Below are 19,844 nucleotides of genomic sequence, written 5' to 3' on the forward strand. Positions count from 1 at the left end.
GTTTGTGGTTGTAATGTGACAAAATATGGAAAAGTTCAAGGGGTATGAATACTTTTGCAAACCACTGTATGTAGTGAGTGCAAGCGGGGCTCGACGTCCCCTTGTTTTTGTCCCTCTTTCCCTCTTTGTGTTGGTATCATTGGGGCCCTGATTCACACCTTTTGCTCACAGGGGGCTGAGTCATACTTGCAATAACAGCATTGTAGGAGGAGGACAACTGGACACGAAGGCCTCCACCTCTGTTTAATGGTGGACAGTTTTTCTTCAAAAAGATGTAAAAGATAAATTAAAAAAGGTAAATGTAATGGTAAATTGTTATCGTAAAGCCAAAGGAGGCAAAATGTTAGCCAAATCCTGAATGAACCACAAGGCTAGCTAAAAGCTAAACGTAGCAGAACAGTAGCTAAAGAGAAAGCTGGAGAGTTTTACCTAAGTAACTTCATCACCACATACACTGGCTGTCATCACACAGACATGTTGACTGGAAAGGAAACTTGTTCAGTTTTCAGCAAGAATGTAATGCCATTTATTTCCACACAAACATAAAGAAGCTTCCACAGCTCAGAACAATCCACAGTGACGCTCTGTAGTTCTCTGTTGTGCTTTCCTCTGATGCTTCGGACGACTCGTCATCTTAAAAGCAGCCCAGTGACAGATGTGAGTCAGTCTGTCAAACAGGCTTTACTCTGTTCCTTCCTGTCAGCTCAGGTGGAAAGTCCCAGTGCAGATTTCTCTATTAGGACATGCAGTGCACAAATGAGAAGAAATAAGGACTTTTATAATTAGGCCACCCTGAAACGCTCACACGCTGCTTCTTCCATTTTATTCCTCTCTGGCTGTTAAACCTTCCCTGACTTGCTTTGATTTCTGTGGTTTAGGAAAACAAGACAACAGCATCTTTTTCTGCGTTCTCATCTGTAGTTTTTGTCCCTTCCACCTTCTTCAAACACACACTCGCCCAAATACACACAGTGCCGGCTCTAAATCATCCTGCAGCTTGATGTTTCAAGCGGGAATTCTGGAATTTGGCTCCAGGTTTTTCATGGAAATCGTTTAATGGAGAAAGCAGCGGTGCTTTAAAAGCATTAGAGATGAGTGTGATTTTACACCACCGGTCAAAGCCAAGCATGTTCTGCTCTTTACAACATTTGTTCTACTAAGCAGACCCTGAATGCCTTTTCAGTATGGCGGGCAGGGTCAGGGAGAGGGGACGTACACCGAGCTAAACCTCAGCTACAAGGCCACATTACAAACCACACTGCAGCCTTTAGTGCTTCATCCTTCTGTCTGTATGGTTTTCCCCCTTCTTTGTCCTTTTTTTCCCCCACTTCTAAAGGATTATTTGGTAGCTTTTCTTAAAAATGCTGATTTCCATTACTGAGGAATAATTCTAATTGTTGCATTCTAATTGTTTCTTAAATTTCGTTTAAGAAAATGATAAAAGCTAGTTTGTTGAAGAAATATGAATTCCTGTAATGAGCATTCATGAGAATTGTCGCTCAGGAGTGAGTTGAAGTTTTTTGTTATGCTGTTGGAAGACTATTGTTTTAATTTATTTACTGTTTGAAAAAAGGGGCAGATATTAATAAGATTTTTTTCTTCTTTCTGCTACCTTTCATTTTATTTGTGATTTGTATTTTTTTTGTTGAGTGTATATTATTTGTTGTATGTTTTAATGAAATGAATAAAAAATTTAAAAAAAATAATAATAATAATTGTTGTCAGTAAATCAAATGTTAATTTTTAGCCACAAGTTATTGCCTTGAATTATTGCATCTGCTTTCTATTAATGAATGCAGTCATCGGTACATGTAGCAGATGTAATTAGAAGAGGTTTTATTCAAGAGTTATGGACTCATGCAGTTCACAGAACGGCATCTGTGTGTGTAAATGTAGTGTATGAATCATTTTACTGGGAAAACCTCAGCTCTTCTGGAACAGTTGCAGAAACATGTGACCCCAGATATTAGTGTGCAACTTTTGCTGATAACTCTGTTAACTATGGGCATACTAGCAATATAAGCAAACAACTGTGATACTACTTATCAGTATAGTTTTATTAATTTAATTATTTTCAATAATTATGGTGAAAATATTCTGGTAACAATTTATCTGCAAGCTGATGTCTGGAAATCATCAGGGGACCCCTCACTTCATGTTTCATGACCTACAGAGGGGTCCTGACCCCAACTTTGGGAACCACTGTTCCAGATCAACTTAAAATAAAAGCAATGAAGATATTAAATAAAAGCAATAATATAGAGTAATCATCACTTTTATGTACAAAACGATTTTTTTCAAGCTATTAATCAAGCTGAGACTTCTGCTCTTGCCATTGTTTCCATGATGCAGAGTTAACCACAGCAGTCCATTTAGGCCATTGTTTGTCTGGTCCTGGCAGACGTCTATGTTTACGCTCTACCGTACATGCAGCACATGCACGGAGCCAGATGATTACTGCGCAATCTTCTGGCTCCATGTTGGAAGAATAATTTTGGGGAGTCACGGGTGGAAAGATGAAAAAAATTAACGAGGTATATTCCTTTATTTTTTTTAATGGCTACCAGCTTGTTATCCAGTAGAGGCAGACAGTGGAAGACACTTTAGCTGTTCAACAGAACACTTTTCCTGTGCTTAGCATGTCACCCTCCCAAAGTTAAGTGTGGACAGAATTGCTGGTAACAACTGCGAGAAGTGTCATGTCACTTGCAGACGCAATGTGTCTTCAATTTGTGTCGCTGCCACGGTGTGCTTAGCTCCGCTCGGGGCGCTCCCGCAGCATGGTGGGCAGGAGGGGCAGAGCTTATGGGGTGCTACTGGTGAGTTGTTGTAAATGAAAAACATTCTGGTGGGTTTGTCTGATTGCACGCAGATGCTCATTAAACAAGTGGCACACAACCACAAGCAGACTGGTAGCAATGGCTGCTCTCATTAGGAAACTGGTAACGATTGAGATAAGGACGGACGACGCACCAACAGAAGATAAGAAGCTACAGTTAATCCTCAGGAACCATGCATGTGCATGGCTAGTTGATGTCAGCTTGGGAACATAAGTCCCTACACATGTTTGTACTATAAGTAAGCCGTGTAATTAGGAGGGGAATAATGAGGTATGGGAAACTCTGCGTGTGAATGTGGGAACATATGTGTTCACATGTTTGCAAGCTAGAGAAAGGAATTTGTCACTTTGTCCTGGAAAGCTGCAGGAGGGAAACAGAAATGAAAATATAAGATGTAAGACAAAATCTAAAAACAAATCTAACATATACATTTTAAACAGTTTATGTGATATTAGGTAGTCCTAAATTTATGCAGACATATATATTTGTATCACAATAATTTGCCTTTGCTCTGTTCAACATTTTTATGTTTTATTGTAACGAACCAAGATGATTCTAGGCCATCGGTGGAACTAACTTATGAGATTTTACAGAGCGAAAGACAAACACTTGAACATTTCCAACGCACAAACTCAAGCAAAGGCTTTTTTCTATCCTTACTCTCTGATGTTTGATTCCTCCGTATCCTATGTGTCACACACACAACTTCCTGTTTATTGTTGCTGTGTCGTAGTGAGGGTTTCAGCGTTTGCTGACATGCTTTGTTTGTTTTTTGTCCAGCTCCAAGGACCTTTTGATGTGGATTAGATGATTTGAGATCCTTGATTTGTTCTCCAGAGAAACATACTATTTTTTTCTATCACAAAAAGAAACAAAATCTGCATTGTTGACCCAATGACAAAAGCAGACATGTCAGTTTAATGAGTGTAGGTTTATAGTGTATGAATATAACCAGTGAAAGGGACCAGGTAACATGCTGAAGCTGACTGTTGCATCCTCTTCTACTGAAATCCGTTTGGTTTACAAGAACTCTGGGAATCTTGGCTTAGTCTCCTGGAGCTGTGGTCTAGGAAAACGGAACAACAGGAGTCTGTTTTTACTTTGCGTCTTCTTTTTTTCCCTCTCTTTTTTTTGTCTTTCTCTTTCACTCTATCAAGCTGTGGTCTGGGATCACATGTCCTTCCATCTTTTATTTAGCTTTTCTACACTCCGACTGGGGTTTATGTTGCTGAAGTCAGCAGAACCCAAGCAAAGTCCGATGAAGTTGTCCTTGCTATCGCAGCTGCCCCACACACAGTCTGAGAGTCCTGCTATCTGACTCAAACAGGAAGGCATTTATATCCTCAACATGCCATGAACCTGGCATCATAACTCTGTGAACACAGCCAGTGGAAACTCTGATCCTTTGACAGAGGGGCAGATTGATTCTTTGCACATGGCAATGCATTTGTCTTCTGATGTTAGCTTTAACATGCATATTTGTAAATGTACTCTCTGCTTCGACTTATCTGTGATTGTTCTATTGTTCGCCTACTTTTAATATCATATGTTTGTGTTTCTGCAGGGACAGAAAGGTCACCCTGGCCCACCCGGACTTCCTGGCGAGCCTGTAAGTATCTTTCTGCAGTTTGTACAAGCTCTGTAAACTATGTCCTCATGTATGAACTCCATTTTTCATGTTCCATTAACCTCACACTCACAAAAACGCCACATTTTTTACATTTCACAACTCATGCCAAGATGAAGTACTTTATGTTTCACAGTGTCTCTTTTTTCAAATGATTTCTATATGATTCATCTGCTAAAGTCTCAGAGACAATTGAATTTATGTCGTCCAGTGTCTAATCCCTCAGTCTCACCTCGTTCCCCAAACCCTCAGTCATCGCCTCAGGTTGTTTAACCTGTGTGTGCGTGCGTGCGTGCGTGCGTGCGTGCGTGCGTGTGTGCGTGCGTGCCAAGTTGGCCTCGAGGGCAGCCAGATTAGATTAGAGTGTTATGAAGCACCATTGAGGACAGACATCTGGCCGTAGCACTGTGCTGCAGTGATGCTCCTCAGGATATTACAAAATGATGCCAAAGAAAGAACGAAATCAGAGTGAAGAAAAAACCAGCAACAAGCCAACTAGGCCAACAGTGACACACTCATTTTTATTACACAGCAGCTCTGGAGAAAACTTTTTTTTCCCTCCTCCGTTCTAGTTGTTCCAGCCTCTCATGTACACAATGTCTTTTAGAAGATTGTGAAATGATGTTATTTTCAAGCATGTGCTCATTTTTCTTCTCAAAACCTCCATACAATGCATCGTTGTTAAATGAAGAAAATCTGTTCAGTGGACTCTTTTATGCCTTGCTAAGTTGGAGTAGATGCGGCTCTAGCTGCTTCAAACGGCCCTTCGTTATTTTAAGGGTTGAGCATCCATCCTTTTTGTCCAGAGCTACTTTAAATTGGGCTAATTCAGGCACAACCTCAGTCATCAGGATGGAACAAGCTCTTCAGTGTTTCACTTTGCTATTCTTGCGGTACATTCATTCCTCTTTAAGTGCAACAAGAGCAGCATAAGTTCCAGAACAGCCCCTATTTAGGTAAGCTCCCATTGTCAGGATGATGTCATCAATTTAAGGAGTTCCTGCACCACTGCTCATCGTGGAGTCTCTCTCTCTCTCTCTCCCTCTCTCNCTCTCTCTCTCTCTCTCTCTCTCTCTCTCTCTCTCTCTCTCTGTCTTTCTCTCTCTCTGTGCACTGATCCTTCATCGCCCCCCCGTTTCCCACAGAGCTGCCCTCGTTGCTGCCTCTGATCATGGCTTTGGCCTGAGCTCTGAATCACGACAGCACCAGTGTCTGAGTAACAGACACAACTGTTTGGCTTTATGAGGTTTTTTTTTTTTTGGGTTTTTTTTTGAGGAAGAGCCAGCTGGTGTGCACGTAGTGCTGAGGACTGTTTGTTATTGTTAATATACCACTGGTTGTGTTGAGAAGCCCCACCCCATGTCCCCTCTCCTCACTGCTGGCCAGTTGAAAGTCTAATGGTGCGTTCACACCAAACGCGATTTCAGCATCAGGAGCAGCAGGTTTACATGCAAAGTCTATGGTGGACGCGCTTCAATCAGCGTCGGGAAGTGCTGCGGCGCCTCAAGCGCGATTAGAGCAGCGCGATTTGAACGATCTGAGCGTTCGACGTGCTTGATGCGCAAATCGCTGAAGTTAGAAAATCTGAACCTTTGCAGCTCGACGCGTTGCGTCAACCAATCAGAGAGACTCCACTGTGTGACGTAGCGACATATTTCCATCATCAACCAATCAGAGAGACTCCACTGTGTGACGTAGCGACATATTTCCCGACGGGACAGTTTACTGAATGATGTCCACTAACCTGAAACAGATGGAGAGGAGCTCTTTAACTGAAATGAGTGCCTGCAGTCGGTGTCCTGACAGGAGATATCCGCACCAATGTGTGGCAGCGGCTCATCAGACTGGACTCGGGACAAAAGTAGTCCTGAAAGCGAGCTGTGAGCCTCTCCCGCAGCTCCTGGGTGATGAAACTCAGAATGTCTCTGAATTATCTGGTGAATTAATTATGAATTAATTATCTGATGAACGTGACATGCTCTTGCTCTGTAAATAAAGCAAAGCCACTTCCTCGTCCGACATTAAACAGAGCCCGACAGAGGAGGGAGGGGCGGGGGGCTCTTGCCGTGTGAGCGCTTCAAGAGCTGACCTGCGTCTGACCTCAAAGTGCACAAGCATCCAACTTGAAGCGTTGGATGCGATTTTGAAGCTGAAATCGCGTTCGGTGTGAACGCAGCATCAGTTCTAACTAGCAGCATTGTGCTGTGTATTTATCCAAGACAAGAGAATAGCAGGCAGTGTGCATGATATGTCAGAGAGAGGTGGACACTTGTGCTCAATGAAATCTGGACACAACTTGCTTTGTGTGTATGTGTTTGTTATGCTTTCTAAACGTTGCATAAACAAGTATAACCTCCTAATCTGCATCTACATGCAAACATTTAGAGGAAAAAAAACAACTGTTTCCACCAAGGTCACTTAAGTATTGCATTTTTAAGCACATCTACAAGTCATCAAGATGTCTGTGAATCTTTCTTGGACTAACATAAAATCATTTTAAACATAAGCTTCTACTCATGTCATTTTCTAAATGAATGTAACTGGTGAACATAATGTCATTTGTGTTTGTAATGTTTAAAACTTCTGTGATAGAGTTAGAAAAAAATATATACTTACAAAAACCTTCTTTGAATTTGTCATCCAGAACATAAGCCTTTAATATGATGTTTATTTGGATCTATCTATGCATCCTAATATATAACTGTCATTTTTGATTCAAATTATGATCATTTAATAAAATACTGCCATGTTTTATTTTTATAATTCTAACATCTTTTTAGTTTATTAATTTATTTCATTCTAAAAAGCAACAAAGAACTATTAAGAAAACAAAAAAGAAAGCAAAGTAAATCAATTATTGAATGAAAAGGGTGCAGAAAGAAGAAAAAAATCTTGTATCTGCCCCTTATTAAGAAACAAATTTAACAATAAAGTAAAAAATCTCAACTAAAAAAATGATACTGATAATTTTTCCAATGACATAATAGAAAAATAACTATTAAGTTCATATATGCAATAGTTACTCTGGGATTTCAATTTCAATAGAACTGATTATAATCAGTGGTCATTAAAAGGTGGATTGATTTTCAGAAGATTTCCAGTGAGCTTAGATCCACCTTTATTGCTGCATCATTTCTAAAATATTAACAACTTTGAGATCTTCAAGTCAAATTCTGCTGGTGGCTCATTGCACTCATTACAAAACCTGTGGAGCTTTTCAGGCGCTGGCCCAGAGGCTCTTGTCCCTTTGCTGCACAGACCCCACTGAATCTTTTAAGAAATGTCTGAAGACATTTTTATCCAGACAGGCTTTTAGTTAAGTTAATTGTTCTTTATTATATTTGCTCTTTGTTGTTGCTTTTAGTTATTTTTCTCTCTTTGTGGTGTGTGGGTCTATGAAAGGTGCTGTAAATTTAAAGTTTAGTTACTAATTAAGAAAGGTTGCATGGAATTACATTTACCTGACACACTATTTACAAATTAGTTCTTTGATCTGAATGGAATTTTTTTTAATAAAACTAAAAAGTTTTGTTGTAAAGGTAAGTTTTTAACTTTTATTTTCACATCCATTTTGATAGAAAACACTTGTTTTCCTTGCGCGTCACTTTCTGCTCGTCCCTTTCTGCTCTCTCTCGTTCACTTTGAGAGAGTTTTGCACGGTGGTCCTCTGTCTGTATCTTTTGGTTTTAATTCTGTGCACTCATCTTACCTTTCCAGTGTACTTTCTCACCTCTCCTCTCCTCTCTCTGTGTTTCCACCAGGGAGAGCAAGGCCCAGTCGGAAGCCCCGGTGCCAAAGGTTATCCTGGCAGGCAGGTGCAGTAAATCCTCTGCTGTGACTGGTACAGTTATGGTTAGGGCCACAGTGAGGGCAGAGAGTCTGTGTGTATCAGATGACTTGGAGAGACATGCTTTTTTTACTGAATAGATTTGATTGTTAGTATAAAAATAACATATAGATGTTATCTAAGACTTCCAACATCACAAGATGCTGTCTCTGAAATCACGGTGAAACTCTAAGAAGCAGGACATTTACTATCGTTTTTAAAGACAATAAATTTAAATTAAATTTAAACAAAGTTTGGTTTGTCACAAGTACATTTATTCAGGTATACGCCAGTTAACGTGTGAATTTGTTGAAATAAAGCAGATTTTTTTCAATGTTTTCGCAGGGTTTACCAGGGCCTATAGGACCAGTGGGGCCTAAAGGTGTTCGGGTAAGACGATTTAAATTAATCTCTTCAAATATGCGCCTTGAGCTTGATTTTTGTTTGATAAAATCATTAACGACGGCGCTTTGACAGGATCAGTAAATGCGCTTATCGGCGAGGCCGTCCCCCTGACGGCTCGCTGACATTTCCTGGTCCACAATATTTGTCGAAGGCGGCTGCAAACCTCAGTTAAAACACACAGAGGGTCGACCAATTACGGGCCACACACTACTCGTCTTTTACGCCAGGAAGCAGCCTGAAAACATGTTTGCATGACTCAGCGAAACAGCGTCCACATGCATGCACGCAGGGAAGAATGAGCGGACTTAAATGCACCAGCATTCACTTTTATACACTCAGTCACGTTCTCCCACACTAGTCCAGTGTGTGACACTATTAACAGTTTTCTAAAACTGTAGTACCTTCACTTGTGTAAACACTGTACGACATTAGGCACTTACCTATAATCTGTGAGTTGATAAATCTCCACATACAAACACACACAGTCACAATTACAAACTGATTCCTATGTTGAATTCCAATAGAGGTTCTTTATCAGCTCTCCTTGGCTGTTCCTAAGTCTCCCCTGCCCCCGAAGGCTGGAATTTCCTGTTTAAGCTCCCTATGAGGCCCTGCTGTTCCAAAGAGGCACTTTAGTCCCCTTTCCCCGCCTCTCTCTGAGTCACCTTTTGCTGCATATTTCATAATGTGTTGATGTGACGTTAAATTGGACCAGCGTTCAGCTGTGTTGTTGTCTGTTTTCCTCTATTTGTGTTTGTGTCTTCCCCACTGCACCGACAACCCAGAGTGTGCCGCCCTGGTTATCTTCAGAGATCCCTGGCGTGAGGGTATGTGCCCTTGGACTACATCGTGGAAGCCAGCACCATGCAGTCCATGGGCATATACACTTGCCTCATGGCTTGGTTCTTCATGGAAGCCCACCCTGGACCGTCGGCGCCCCCCTGAAATGCAACTTTAGAGCCGATGGGAGCTGCTCTTTTCTTAAGTTCTGTTTTAATACTTACAAAGATGTACTTCTTTTTTTTTGTTTGTTTGTTTGTTTGTTTGCTGCAGGGTTTCATTGGAATCCCAGGCCTTTTCGGGCTACCAGGGCCTGATGGCGAAAGAGTGAGTTCCGATCAAATGCATCATCATTAACTCTAAAAACAAACCCTGACCACTTAGTGCATGTCCTAATAAGGGTGGCAACAAACCCTCTCGCATCGATTTCATTCAGTCGTTTGGTACGGCACCAGAAGAGGTTCCCAGCTGTTTGGGATGTTGCTGTGTTAAACTGTGTGGGAGTGTTTATGACTCATATGACAAAAGCCTCCTCTCACAGCCTTTGAACTGTGTGAACTCCACGCCTCGTCTCTCTGTAGAACAAGGAGCGATTAGACTTCCTTTAGCATGCTCCGGGGGCTTGTGTCAGAGTGGGGGGGCTGTAATCAGGACCTCTCCATCATTATCGTGCAAAATGGCTCATAAAACCTAAAGTGTCTGCCTGCTTACACCTTCAAGAAAAACTGTTTCAAAAATGCTACGTAGGCTCAAGTTTGCTGCTTCGTGCATGTTTTGAAACAGGAGATGAGAGTAATGTATAGCTACAATGTTTTGTTTGTGTTTTGAGCTTAATTAGTTTTTGTCCAATAATCATTTAGTTTGTAATCTTTAACATCTGCCTTTTTGTTTTCTGTCTACTCCTGTCTTTCCCACTCCCTTTTTCTTTCCTGTCTGAATTTTCAGGGTATTCCTGGTGAACCAGGGAAGAGGGGCAAGATGGGTAGGCCGGTAAAGTTTTGTCTCAACATACTTTACAGATAAACATTCTGAAATGTGATCAACTGGTTGTGCATGATGTTTTCTTAAAAAATGTTTGATTAAATCCACTGAAGTCAAATTTATATGACACTTGCTCTAAAGGGCTGCTTACACTGAGCTGGTTTTCAATGAAACCGTAACATTTTTGTTGCAACTTCCACCCACCTCTGTCAGTGTGCCCCAGGGCAGCTGTGGCTACAATATAGTTTGCCATCATCAGTGTGTGAATGTGGGTGTGAATGGGTGAATGTCTGTAGTGTGAAGCGCTTTGGGGTCCGGAAGACTTGATAAAGCGCTCTGTAAGTTCAGTCCATTTACCATTTAACTCAGCCGTTCATTTACACGTCACCAGGGATTAGAGTCTCTTTTTGAAACAAGTTTTCACCCTTTGCAGCATGTAGGAGCAAAATCAACCACTATAGGTCTAAAGGAACATTAGTTTATTCTATAGTTTAGTTGTAACTGTGAACATTGCATGATCAGTGCATAAGAGAGACCAGCATCAAGGTTGCCAGATAAACTGAAAATGTGCTTGTCCTGATGCATTTCAGTAATCCAGGTAGAAAAAAGAAGTAGGTCCTTTGGACGGGTTCTTCTTTATTGAAATGTTTCGTCTCTCCTCTGAGAGACTTCTTCAGTCTGAGGAGTTTCAGGTGAACTCAGCCTTATAAGCGCCGTCTCCACATGGTGGACAAACAGGTTTAACAATGACAATCAATGCTGTTTGTTCACATGCAAAAGAGGACCCTCAGCCTAACGATAGAATGTTATTGCCCTGATTATCCCGATTGTTCACAGAGGATCATGTGCAACATCACCTGACTATCGTTAGGGCCCTGATTAGCACCTGTTGTTCACATGGAGGTGAGTCATACTTGCAGTAACAGCATTGTAAGAGGGCTGCAACTGTACACAGAGACCAACACTCGTCTCTTTCAAAGATGAGAACGCCTTCATCCCTGAAAGAGTGACCGCTGGCCTGTAGATGAGTGTAAACTGCAGAGTCCTGACCTGATGATGTAACTCTTCTGTGTTGGCCCATCCATTTGAACGGTGGCTGTTTTGTTTCCCCGATGTATAACTGATCACAGTCCTCCTGGCTCTTAACAGCATACACAACATTACTCTGTTGATGTTGGGGGACTGGATCTTTAGGGTGAACCAGTCTTTGCCATAATGTTTTTTGGGGTTTGAAAGCCACTGGGACGTGTTTTTTAGAGAATAATCAGCTCAGTTTCTCTGAATCTCCCATATGTTCCGTATGTACAAACAGGTATGGTCAAGATAAATTGCAGGATTAAATGTTCTTCTTACCCTTTTTGTTGTAAAGTGCAGATTTATTATAGGTTTGTTTTTATGTGTTTCCCCAAACCACCACACAAAGGACAAATATAGATGCATGAATGTATAGTCCAAAATGTATCTAATTTTATTCAAAAATTCTAATACTTCTAGAAGTCTTAGAACTTTGACGTGCTCCTCTCCAAAAATCAAACATGTTGCAGCTGCAATTTCACCTTTTGCTGAAGTTTTACTGAGAGCTTTCAGTGCAAATTTTCCGATACGTTTGTGAAATGCACAAGTTCTGCATTTGCAACCTTGTGCAAATGAGCTCACTATTTCCACAACTATTAAAACAGGTTAAATGCAGCTGGAATACTGTGGATTTACACCAGTTGCATGTGAGGGTGGGGAAGACCAGTGATTCTGGTGTGTGTGTGTGTGTGCGTGCGTGCGTGCGTGCGTGCGTGCGTGCGTGTGTGTGTGTGTGTGCGTGTGCGTGTGCGTGCGTCAGATAGTGCTCAAAGTCCTGAAACAAGTGTGTAACCCTGAAACACTGCTGAGATCATTTTGCAGCTGTTGCTTATTGACTTTTCAGTAAATTCGGCATCTGTGGGCCAAAACTTTTTGCACTCCCAAAAACACAAGAGTTTGCTGAGTGTGAAACTTTTAGAAGTGACAGTTATGCTGCAAGTACGTTAAACTTTAGGAGGCTGGTGTGGACGCGTTATAACCGTTTGTGTGGCGCTGTTTGCATTTTTACGTTGGCGCTGCATTCGAGTTCTTCTCACATGTGTAGGATATTTTGCTTTGTACTTCATGGGCTGACAGGTTTCCTGTTGTGCAAACATTTTCTAGTTGTTCCGCAGGTCTTATAAATCAAAAATATTTAGGCAGAAGTCTCATTTAATCTTTCCCCGCCTGCAGCAAATTGTGCATGATGGATGACAACAGCAGTTCTGCCTTTCAAGTGATGGTTGCATCCCAGTACTAAACATGATATATATATGTTTATGTTTAAATGCGCTTCTGAGATGGACTCAATAGACGGTTATGTAATAAAGATGGTTTTAGAATCTGCATCCCGTCGCTTCTGTGTGGAAAACGGAGAGCAAGGACGTTAAACAGAACGATCCTTGAAAGATGGTCTGCGCTGTTTGATGGAGGAGAAACAACAGCAGAACAGCGTGAACCTGAGCCAGACATTTTAATGGTCGTAACCACTGTACTCTCTCAAAGAAGTGCACACAGACACACAGTCAGACCAAAAAGCAATGAGGGAAAAGATATGTTGAAAAGAGTGGCGAGCATGAAAAGTTTCCGAAGCGCGTTGCCAATAGTTCTCTGTTTCAGCTTTCCTTTTTTTTTTCTTTCTTTCTTTCTGCATGTCTGGTTTCGTTTGTCTTTTGGAGACTGTATTTATGAGACTCATCCATTGTAGTTTTTTCACATCAGCCATGAGCCTTGGCATCCACTTAAGACTCATGTGATCCTCTTTAAAACGCTTAGCAAAAGCGTTTTTTCTACATTTGTCCTCAGTTTTTATGGCCGCAGTGGCAGCTGTGTGGTTCTACCTTTGGGTCACCATAAGACTTTTCTGCGGCTCTCGCATCCCCCTTAAGCACCATAAACCTGGGTTATTCAAACATTCACCCTGCTTTAACACTAGACCCAAAAGCCTAGTGGAAGCAGAAAAAAAAACATGAATAATTATACACCACTGTGTAGTTCTGAGACTTTTTTTTAACTTCATATAAGGTCAAAATTGTTCAAAAGCCAAAAACAGTGTTACTTTTAGTCAGCAGGTTGTACTTCTGAGACGAGGCAGTGTTTAAAATAAACCATAAACGCTGCAATCTAAATCATCTCTGCTCTTTCAGAAATAACTGAGGAGTTCTGAGTTTGCAGTAATCAGTATGTTGAAACAATGCATTGAGGCTGGTATAGCAGAGCCTAGTTATTATATAAGTGCTTCTGAATGGTTCTGGTTTAAAGGCTTCTTCGCTGTGTGGCTTTTTTGCTGATGTGGTTTTTCTCGGCCGCACCACAAACAGTTAGATTAGCTTAGATTAGCTCCCCGTTTACTGCTAAATGGACAGAATAATTACTTGGCTCTCAGTCTCTCTTTAGAGAGTATACCCTGGGTCAGCTGCCCACACCCTCCAGCTGATAAATGTAATACTTGTAATAGAGCCATTAAGCTCTATTTTGTACATATTTTTCAGTCAATCTATATTTAACATTGCATTTTACTTGGCAAGATTGAGGTAGTAGGCATTTACAATAGCTGCACTATTGGCTTTATACAAGGTTATAAAGGTAATGATTTACTTGAATTGCTGGTATTAAAGGTTCAAATACTTCCTTTTTTTTCCAAATACTGTATTTAGCCAATCAGTAAATGTCCTACTGCATTTCAGCCATGTCTGCTGTAGATGAAAACTGGAAGCTATTTTTATTCTCAGCTCAACAAAAGATCACTTGTTGAACTGAGTCTGTTTAAGAATGTTTTTCCAGCTACAGTTTTTCTCAGCTCAAAGCAGCTTTATGTCTTCCTTAACCTGCCTGTCCTAAAGCTGAGGGCTCAGGCTTCATTTTGACTCAAGGACAGCAGCAGGGTTAAGTCTTTTGCTCGAGTTTCCTGGTCTGTAACATAAAGATTTGGTTTCTCTTATCATATTTTTTAGTCACGTTGTGTTCAGGCTGTAACAAACAGCTGAAGTTTGTGGGATGAACTTACAAAGAGACTCGACTTATAAGCTGTGAAAAACGACTATCAGTCAGAAAACTGCCATTTATTCATCATGGGCATTATTGTCATGATATTTGGTGCAGTTATCGATTGATTTGAGCCATAATGATAAAACATACAACTTCAATCATTTCTTTTCATGAGAATATGGTGTACAAGTTAAAGTTCTTGAGGATGTTCTCTAGTCCACGCTGAACATTGAGCATTAAACATGCATCCATAACATTTGGTAAAAGTCTACGTTTTTTTCCTGCAACAGACTCACTTTTAGTCCACAAACTGTAAATCAGGCTCAGGTTAAGGTTCTGGCAAAGCCTGTTCTGATGTGTGTTTGGGATCAGTGGGCCTCATGCAAGAACTGTTCGTACGCACAGATTTGTTCTTAAGTTGTGCGTACGAGTGATTTAGGAGAATTTGTGGCATTCACCAATGTTTTCGTATCCTAAGATTTTCTTCAGATACGAACAAAATTCACGAGGTGGTCCAGACCTGTCGTATGTTTTACAAGCAGTCAGTCTGCTGTTATCCAGACTGATTTTTCWCATTAATAACTTTATATTTCGTTAGTTTGAAGGTATTTTGAGTTGAAAATAAATCACACTCCATAATTATGTTGACAATATTATTCTGTTTGAACTGGAATTACATGCAGTGCACGACTGCTCCTGAATAAATGAAAACTATGTAACACAGTTGTTTACACTTAAATTAAAAATATTTGACCAAAGAAAAAACGGAGCAAGACTAGAGAGAGATAATATGATTTAAATTTTTATTTCTGTGTCTGTATACGGCCCACAGGAGACACGACATTAACAGCAGTCATTTCATTCCTCGTCTTTAGCAGGTCTGACGCTGCTAAAAATGACTTTTTTTTCCTGGATCTCTAAGAGCAGGACTTCAGTCTCCAAACTCATAATGTTCTTATTTTTTACTTTGCGATGTCACTTATGAATGAACACTTCCTGGTATGTGGGGCAGGAAACGTTACCTTATATGGTGTTTTTGGGGTGGTAGATTATGCTAATCACCTCTCCCCGTGCACGAGCAGCTGATACGCATTCATCAGTTTACGCTCCTCCTTTACACACTTTTCCTGAAGATAGAAGAGTTTGTTGAATCTGACGTGACATGTTCGTACGAACCCTTTGTACGAACAAAAGTAAGAGAAATTTAGTATAAAAATACGAACATGTTCTTGCATGCGGCCCAATGTCCTGTTAGAACCCCTAATTTAGACAAAGTTTCAACAACCTGGCTATTGATTTGAGATAAAATTGAAGAATTTGAAGATAGACCTGCTTTTTTTTATTTCATCCACTTTGCGCAATACACCAGCACCTCTCCATGGTATTCCCACCACCGTACTTGACAGTTGGTACAGTGTTCCTAGGGTTGAAAGCCTCACCTTTGACTTTGTCAAATAGCTCAACCGTTGCCTCGTCTGACCGTAAAACTTTGGCATTTGGCTTGTCCGTGTGAGCAGCTGCAAATTTCAGTCACGTTTTAAAGATGTCACTTTTGGAACAGGGGCTTCTGTTTTAGTCCCTCTCTGTCCACGGTGGGGTGAAACTCATTTTCACTGCAGACAGTGGCACTAGTGTTTCTGCAGCTTCCAGTTCATGGCAGACTTGAGTCTTGGTGGTTCCTGGGTTGTTGCTGAGTATCCTAACAAGTTTCCTTTCATCTGAGGGTGACAAATGTGAGCTAGCTATTTCAAAGGCGTGCTGCCAAACAAATCCTTTTTATGCTGGCAAAGAGAAACTATCAGCTGCAGTCAATTAGGATCACTAGCAAGAAGTTAATTAGGCATGGCCTTATCAAGTTAAAATTCTTTCTAGGACCTTCAGCTTAATTTTTTTAAAGAATTTAGGTGAGTGTATATATTTGAGCGTGTACACTGCAAAAAACAGCCATCTAAATACAAGTTAAAAATATTAGATTCCGCTCTAAATCTTCTCAAATAAAGTGAATTAATCTGCCAGTGCAATTAGACAGTTGCGCTTATTAGAATAAGGAAAATAACACATTCTGCTTTTTTTCTTAGTATATCAGTCTCAAAACATAATCAAAAATATTTTTTGACTGAATATAAGATTGTAAAACTTGGTTAGATGGACATTTTTTGCAGTGTATGCATTTTGGTGACTGTGAAAAATAGTGGAAATCTGTAATAAACTCAGATTTATTCATCTAATTCTTGATATCAAAAATAATTAAAGATCATTGCTTGAACAAATCATTAAAAGCTCAAAATTTAGATATATTCATGTCAAAGACTAAAAAGAAATGCTACATTTTGACCACAACTGTAGCTTTTGCTAATTGTTGATTACTTGCCTGCCTAACTCTTAGACGTTTCCTGGAAAGAATCAAAAGTCTAACTAAAATGGAATTTAAGTGTGTCGTTAATTATGAGCTGCTCCATAAATGTTGTTAATTATTTATCGGCTTGAAAAAAAAGCAATTCTGATGATTTTTCAACAGACTGCATTGACACCTTTCTGTCGCCCCCATGTGGCCATAAAAACAACTGTTCCAAAGTTTTCTGTTTAGTGGAGTTCAAGTTTGTCTCTTTGTTTTTAGGGGTTTCCAGGGGACTTTGGGGAGAGAGGACCACCTGGACCAGATGGAGAGCCAGTATGTTGCACACTCAGTCACTCATGCACCTAAAAACATCACCTTCCACCTTCACACACACATACATATAAAACCTGAGGGTGAGGGCTTCACTCCCACACAAACCCCTGGTGATTTAGCTGTGCTGCAAGTTAAATTACGAGGCTCCTGTTTTTTCTGTTTTATTTGAAGTAGCTCTGGACAAACTTTTCTAACGTATTCAATTTCATCCTTTGCCATTTGACAGTTGTAAATAATTTGATTTGGCACACTCATTTGCAAAAAAAAAAAAAAGAAAGAAAGAAAGAAAACCCACAAGACTAAGTAGAGAACAGTTCTGTGTTTTCAACCTTTTCCATGCACTACTGTAAAATTAGCCACTACCACACATAGAGCACTTACAGAACTTGATATCCAACAATATTAAATGATGTAATAAGATGTCATTTTTGAGTAATTGCATTGAATTCTGGAATAATGTGTCAGCAAATACAGTCTGTTGCATGTTTCTGTCCATATGGGACAGATCAAATTATTTTATCTGAGCATTTTCATTTTTCCTGGGGGTTTACTGTCGTTCTGATAATGGCTGGACCGTATCAGAGTGGAAAACACAAACACGTCAGCATGATGTAGTTTGACGCTTCATTAAATCCATAATATGCATAAAGTGCTTCAGACACACATCCCTGGTGGGTTTGATGGCTCACTGTTGTGGATCAGACAGCTAAACTTTTAATAAATCCCTTTCTTAGCACGAAGGCTTTTATTTTCCTTGAAAATAAGGCTAATCTTTCAGCTAAACCTTTTGTTGTTTCAGCATGATGAACAGATTTTGAAAATGCAAGAGAAGAAGGCAGAAAGTTTGGTGGGGATTGGAAAAAATTAGACTGTTATGTTTGGAAATATTTTTTGAGGATTTACAAAACTATTTTTTAAAAAGAGAGAAGTACTTATTTATCTAAACTAAATGTGTTTGGTGGATGTGGGGTTTATGAGGCTTTAATGAAATTGAGTGGAACATTTGTGAAGAGAGCAGGGCATTGATGCGCTGTGAAGGCAGGCAGAGAGTCAAACCACTGCTGGCAGCTCATTCATTCAGTCTGATGGGGAGGCTAGTTCTCATTTTTTTACATATTGGTTTAAGATCAAAGCATCACCAACTATTTACTAGAAGATCTGAGCACAAATATTTTTATTAAATTGTTAGATATTATTTTACTATACTAAAACTGGGAATAATTGTACAAAAACTTCAAAAATATTTTTTTGCTGTATTAAAAAGAAGTGGGCCTAAAGAACAACATAAGCTTTCCTAGTAATTAAATAAATAGTTTGGTCATTTTTGAAGTGATGTTTTGTCAAATAATTATGAATATTCACCATTTTATCAGACATCACATCAGTCATAGAACACTGAGTGTGGAAAAAGCCAAACGAGGGCCCTTTTTTTAGTTTTTCAGGCTTATAAAACAACCTTTCTAAAATTTGTCACGCAGGTATGAAAGAACATTTGCTAAAAATTAAACTAAAATAAATTTCAGCAGCATGATGGCAGGAGGGATTAGCACCGATGCCTCACAGCAAAAAAGTCCTGGTTCGATCACCTTTCGGACCTGGGGTCTTTCTGTGTGGCGTTTGCATGTTCTCCTCGTGCTTGTGTGGGTTTTCTCCAGGTGCTCCAGTTTCATCCCTCAAAACAAAAACATGAACGTTAGGCTGCCTTCAGGCCCAGGCCTCCCTTGAAAAAGAAATCTGTGATTTCAATGGGCTTAAATAAAGGTTAATAATAAATAGTTAGTTATTTTGTTCTTGTTTTCTCAAATGAGCAATATTCATACTACAACACAAATGTACATGTGCTGAGCATAGAACATGTACAAGAGTTGTATAAAGTACCTCAAAGCGATTCTTGAGTGAAAGAACAAGTCTCTACCATAAAATGAAGACATAAAGTCTTCTTTAAGAATATTAAAGTAAAAGTCTTAAAGTATCTAACATTTATTGTACTTAAATATCAAAAGTGAATTTCTGATGTAAAATATACTTAAGTATTAAAAGTATTGAGTAATAGTGAGCAGTTAGAATGTCCAAAACAACATTTATTGAGATGATCTCCATCTGTCAGAATGGTTTCTATTTATACTTCTCACCCAGCCAGTTAAATTCACTCTAATCAAGAGGTGCAAATTATCTGGATAGGATTTTTTAATTAACAATAACAAGCTGGAATGAAAAAGAAATAGGAGTAATGACTTTCTAATCCTTAAAAATGAAAGGATTAGAAGTAAAAAGTCATCTAAAAAAGAATTACTCAATAACAAAAAAAAAAAATTCTACTTAAGTAACAAAGGATTTTTAATTTGTTAAAAAACAATAGATTAAATTCAAAATGTATGTTTTAATGCAACAAAATAAACAAAWTTAAATGATAAAGCTCATAGTACCTGTTCATGAGGCAATGTTTCACTTCATATCCGAACCCCAACCTGTTGGCTTTGAGCAATATTTTTGGGTGATAAACATTGTTATCAGGTCAAATAAATGCAATATTCATTATGTTACTTTTATCCATTTTAGACACACTAACCTCACTCTTTTGTAAAGGCAAAAAATGTTAGTAGTTGTTATTTTTAAATGTAATTATTCTGAACATCTCTCATGTTTCAGGACCCCACTGTGGGTCCCAACCCT

The 19,844-nt window shown here is 39.6% G+C and overlaps 1 protein-coding gene across 1 annotated transcript in view; it reads left to right on the plus strand.

Moving 5' to 3' along the window:
- The window catches only part of LOC106533657 (collagen alpha-1(XXVII) chain A), a gene marked incomplete at its 3' end in the record, with an annotated part of 69,880 nt that overhangs the window by 23,458 nt on the left and 26,578 nt on the right, over positions 1–19,844 (plus strand). Inside the window, 6 exon segments of the mRNA XM_014030063.1 lie at positions 4,405–4,449; positions 8,229–8,282; positions 8,639–8,683; positions 9,752–9,805; positions 10,424–10,468; positions 17,118–17,171. Coding sequence (XP_013885517.1) covers positions 4,405–4,449; positions 8,229–8,282; positions 8,639–8,683; positions 9,752–9,805; positions 10,424–10,468; positions 17,118–17,171 — 297 coding nt within the window.

The sequence above is a fragment of the Austrofundulus limnaeus genome, unplaced genomic scaffold (assembly GCF_001266775.1).
Source record: "Austrofundulus limnaeus strain Quisiro unplaced genomic scaffold, Austrofundulus_limnaeus-1.0 Scaffold993, whole genome shotgun sequence".
Lineage (NCBI taxonomy): Eukaryota > Metazoa > Chordata > Actinopteri > Cyprinodontiformes > Rivulidae > Austrofundulus > Austrofundulus limnaeus.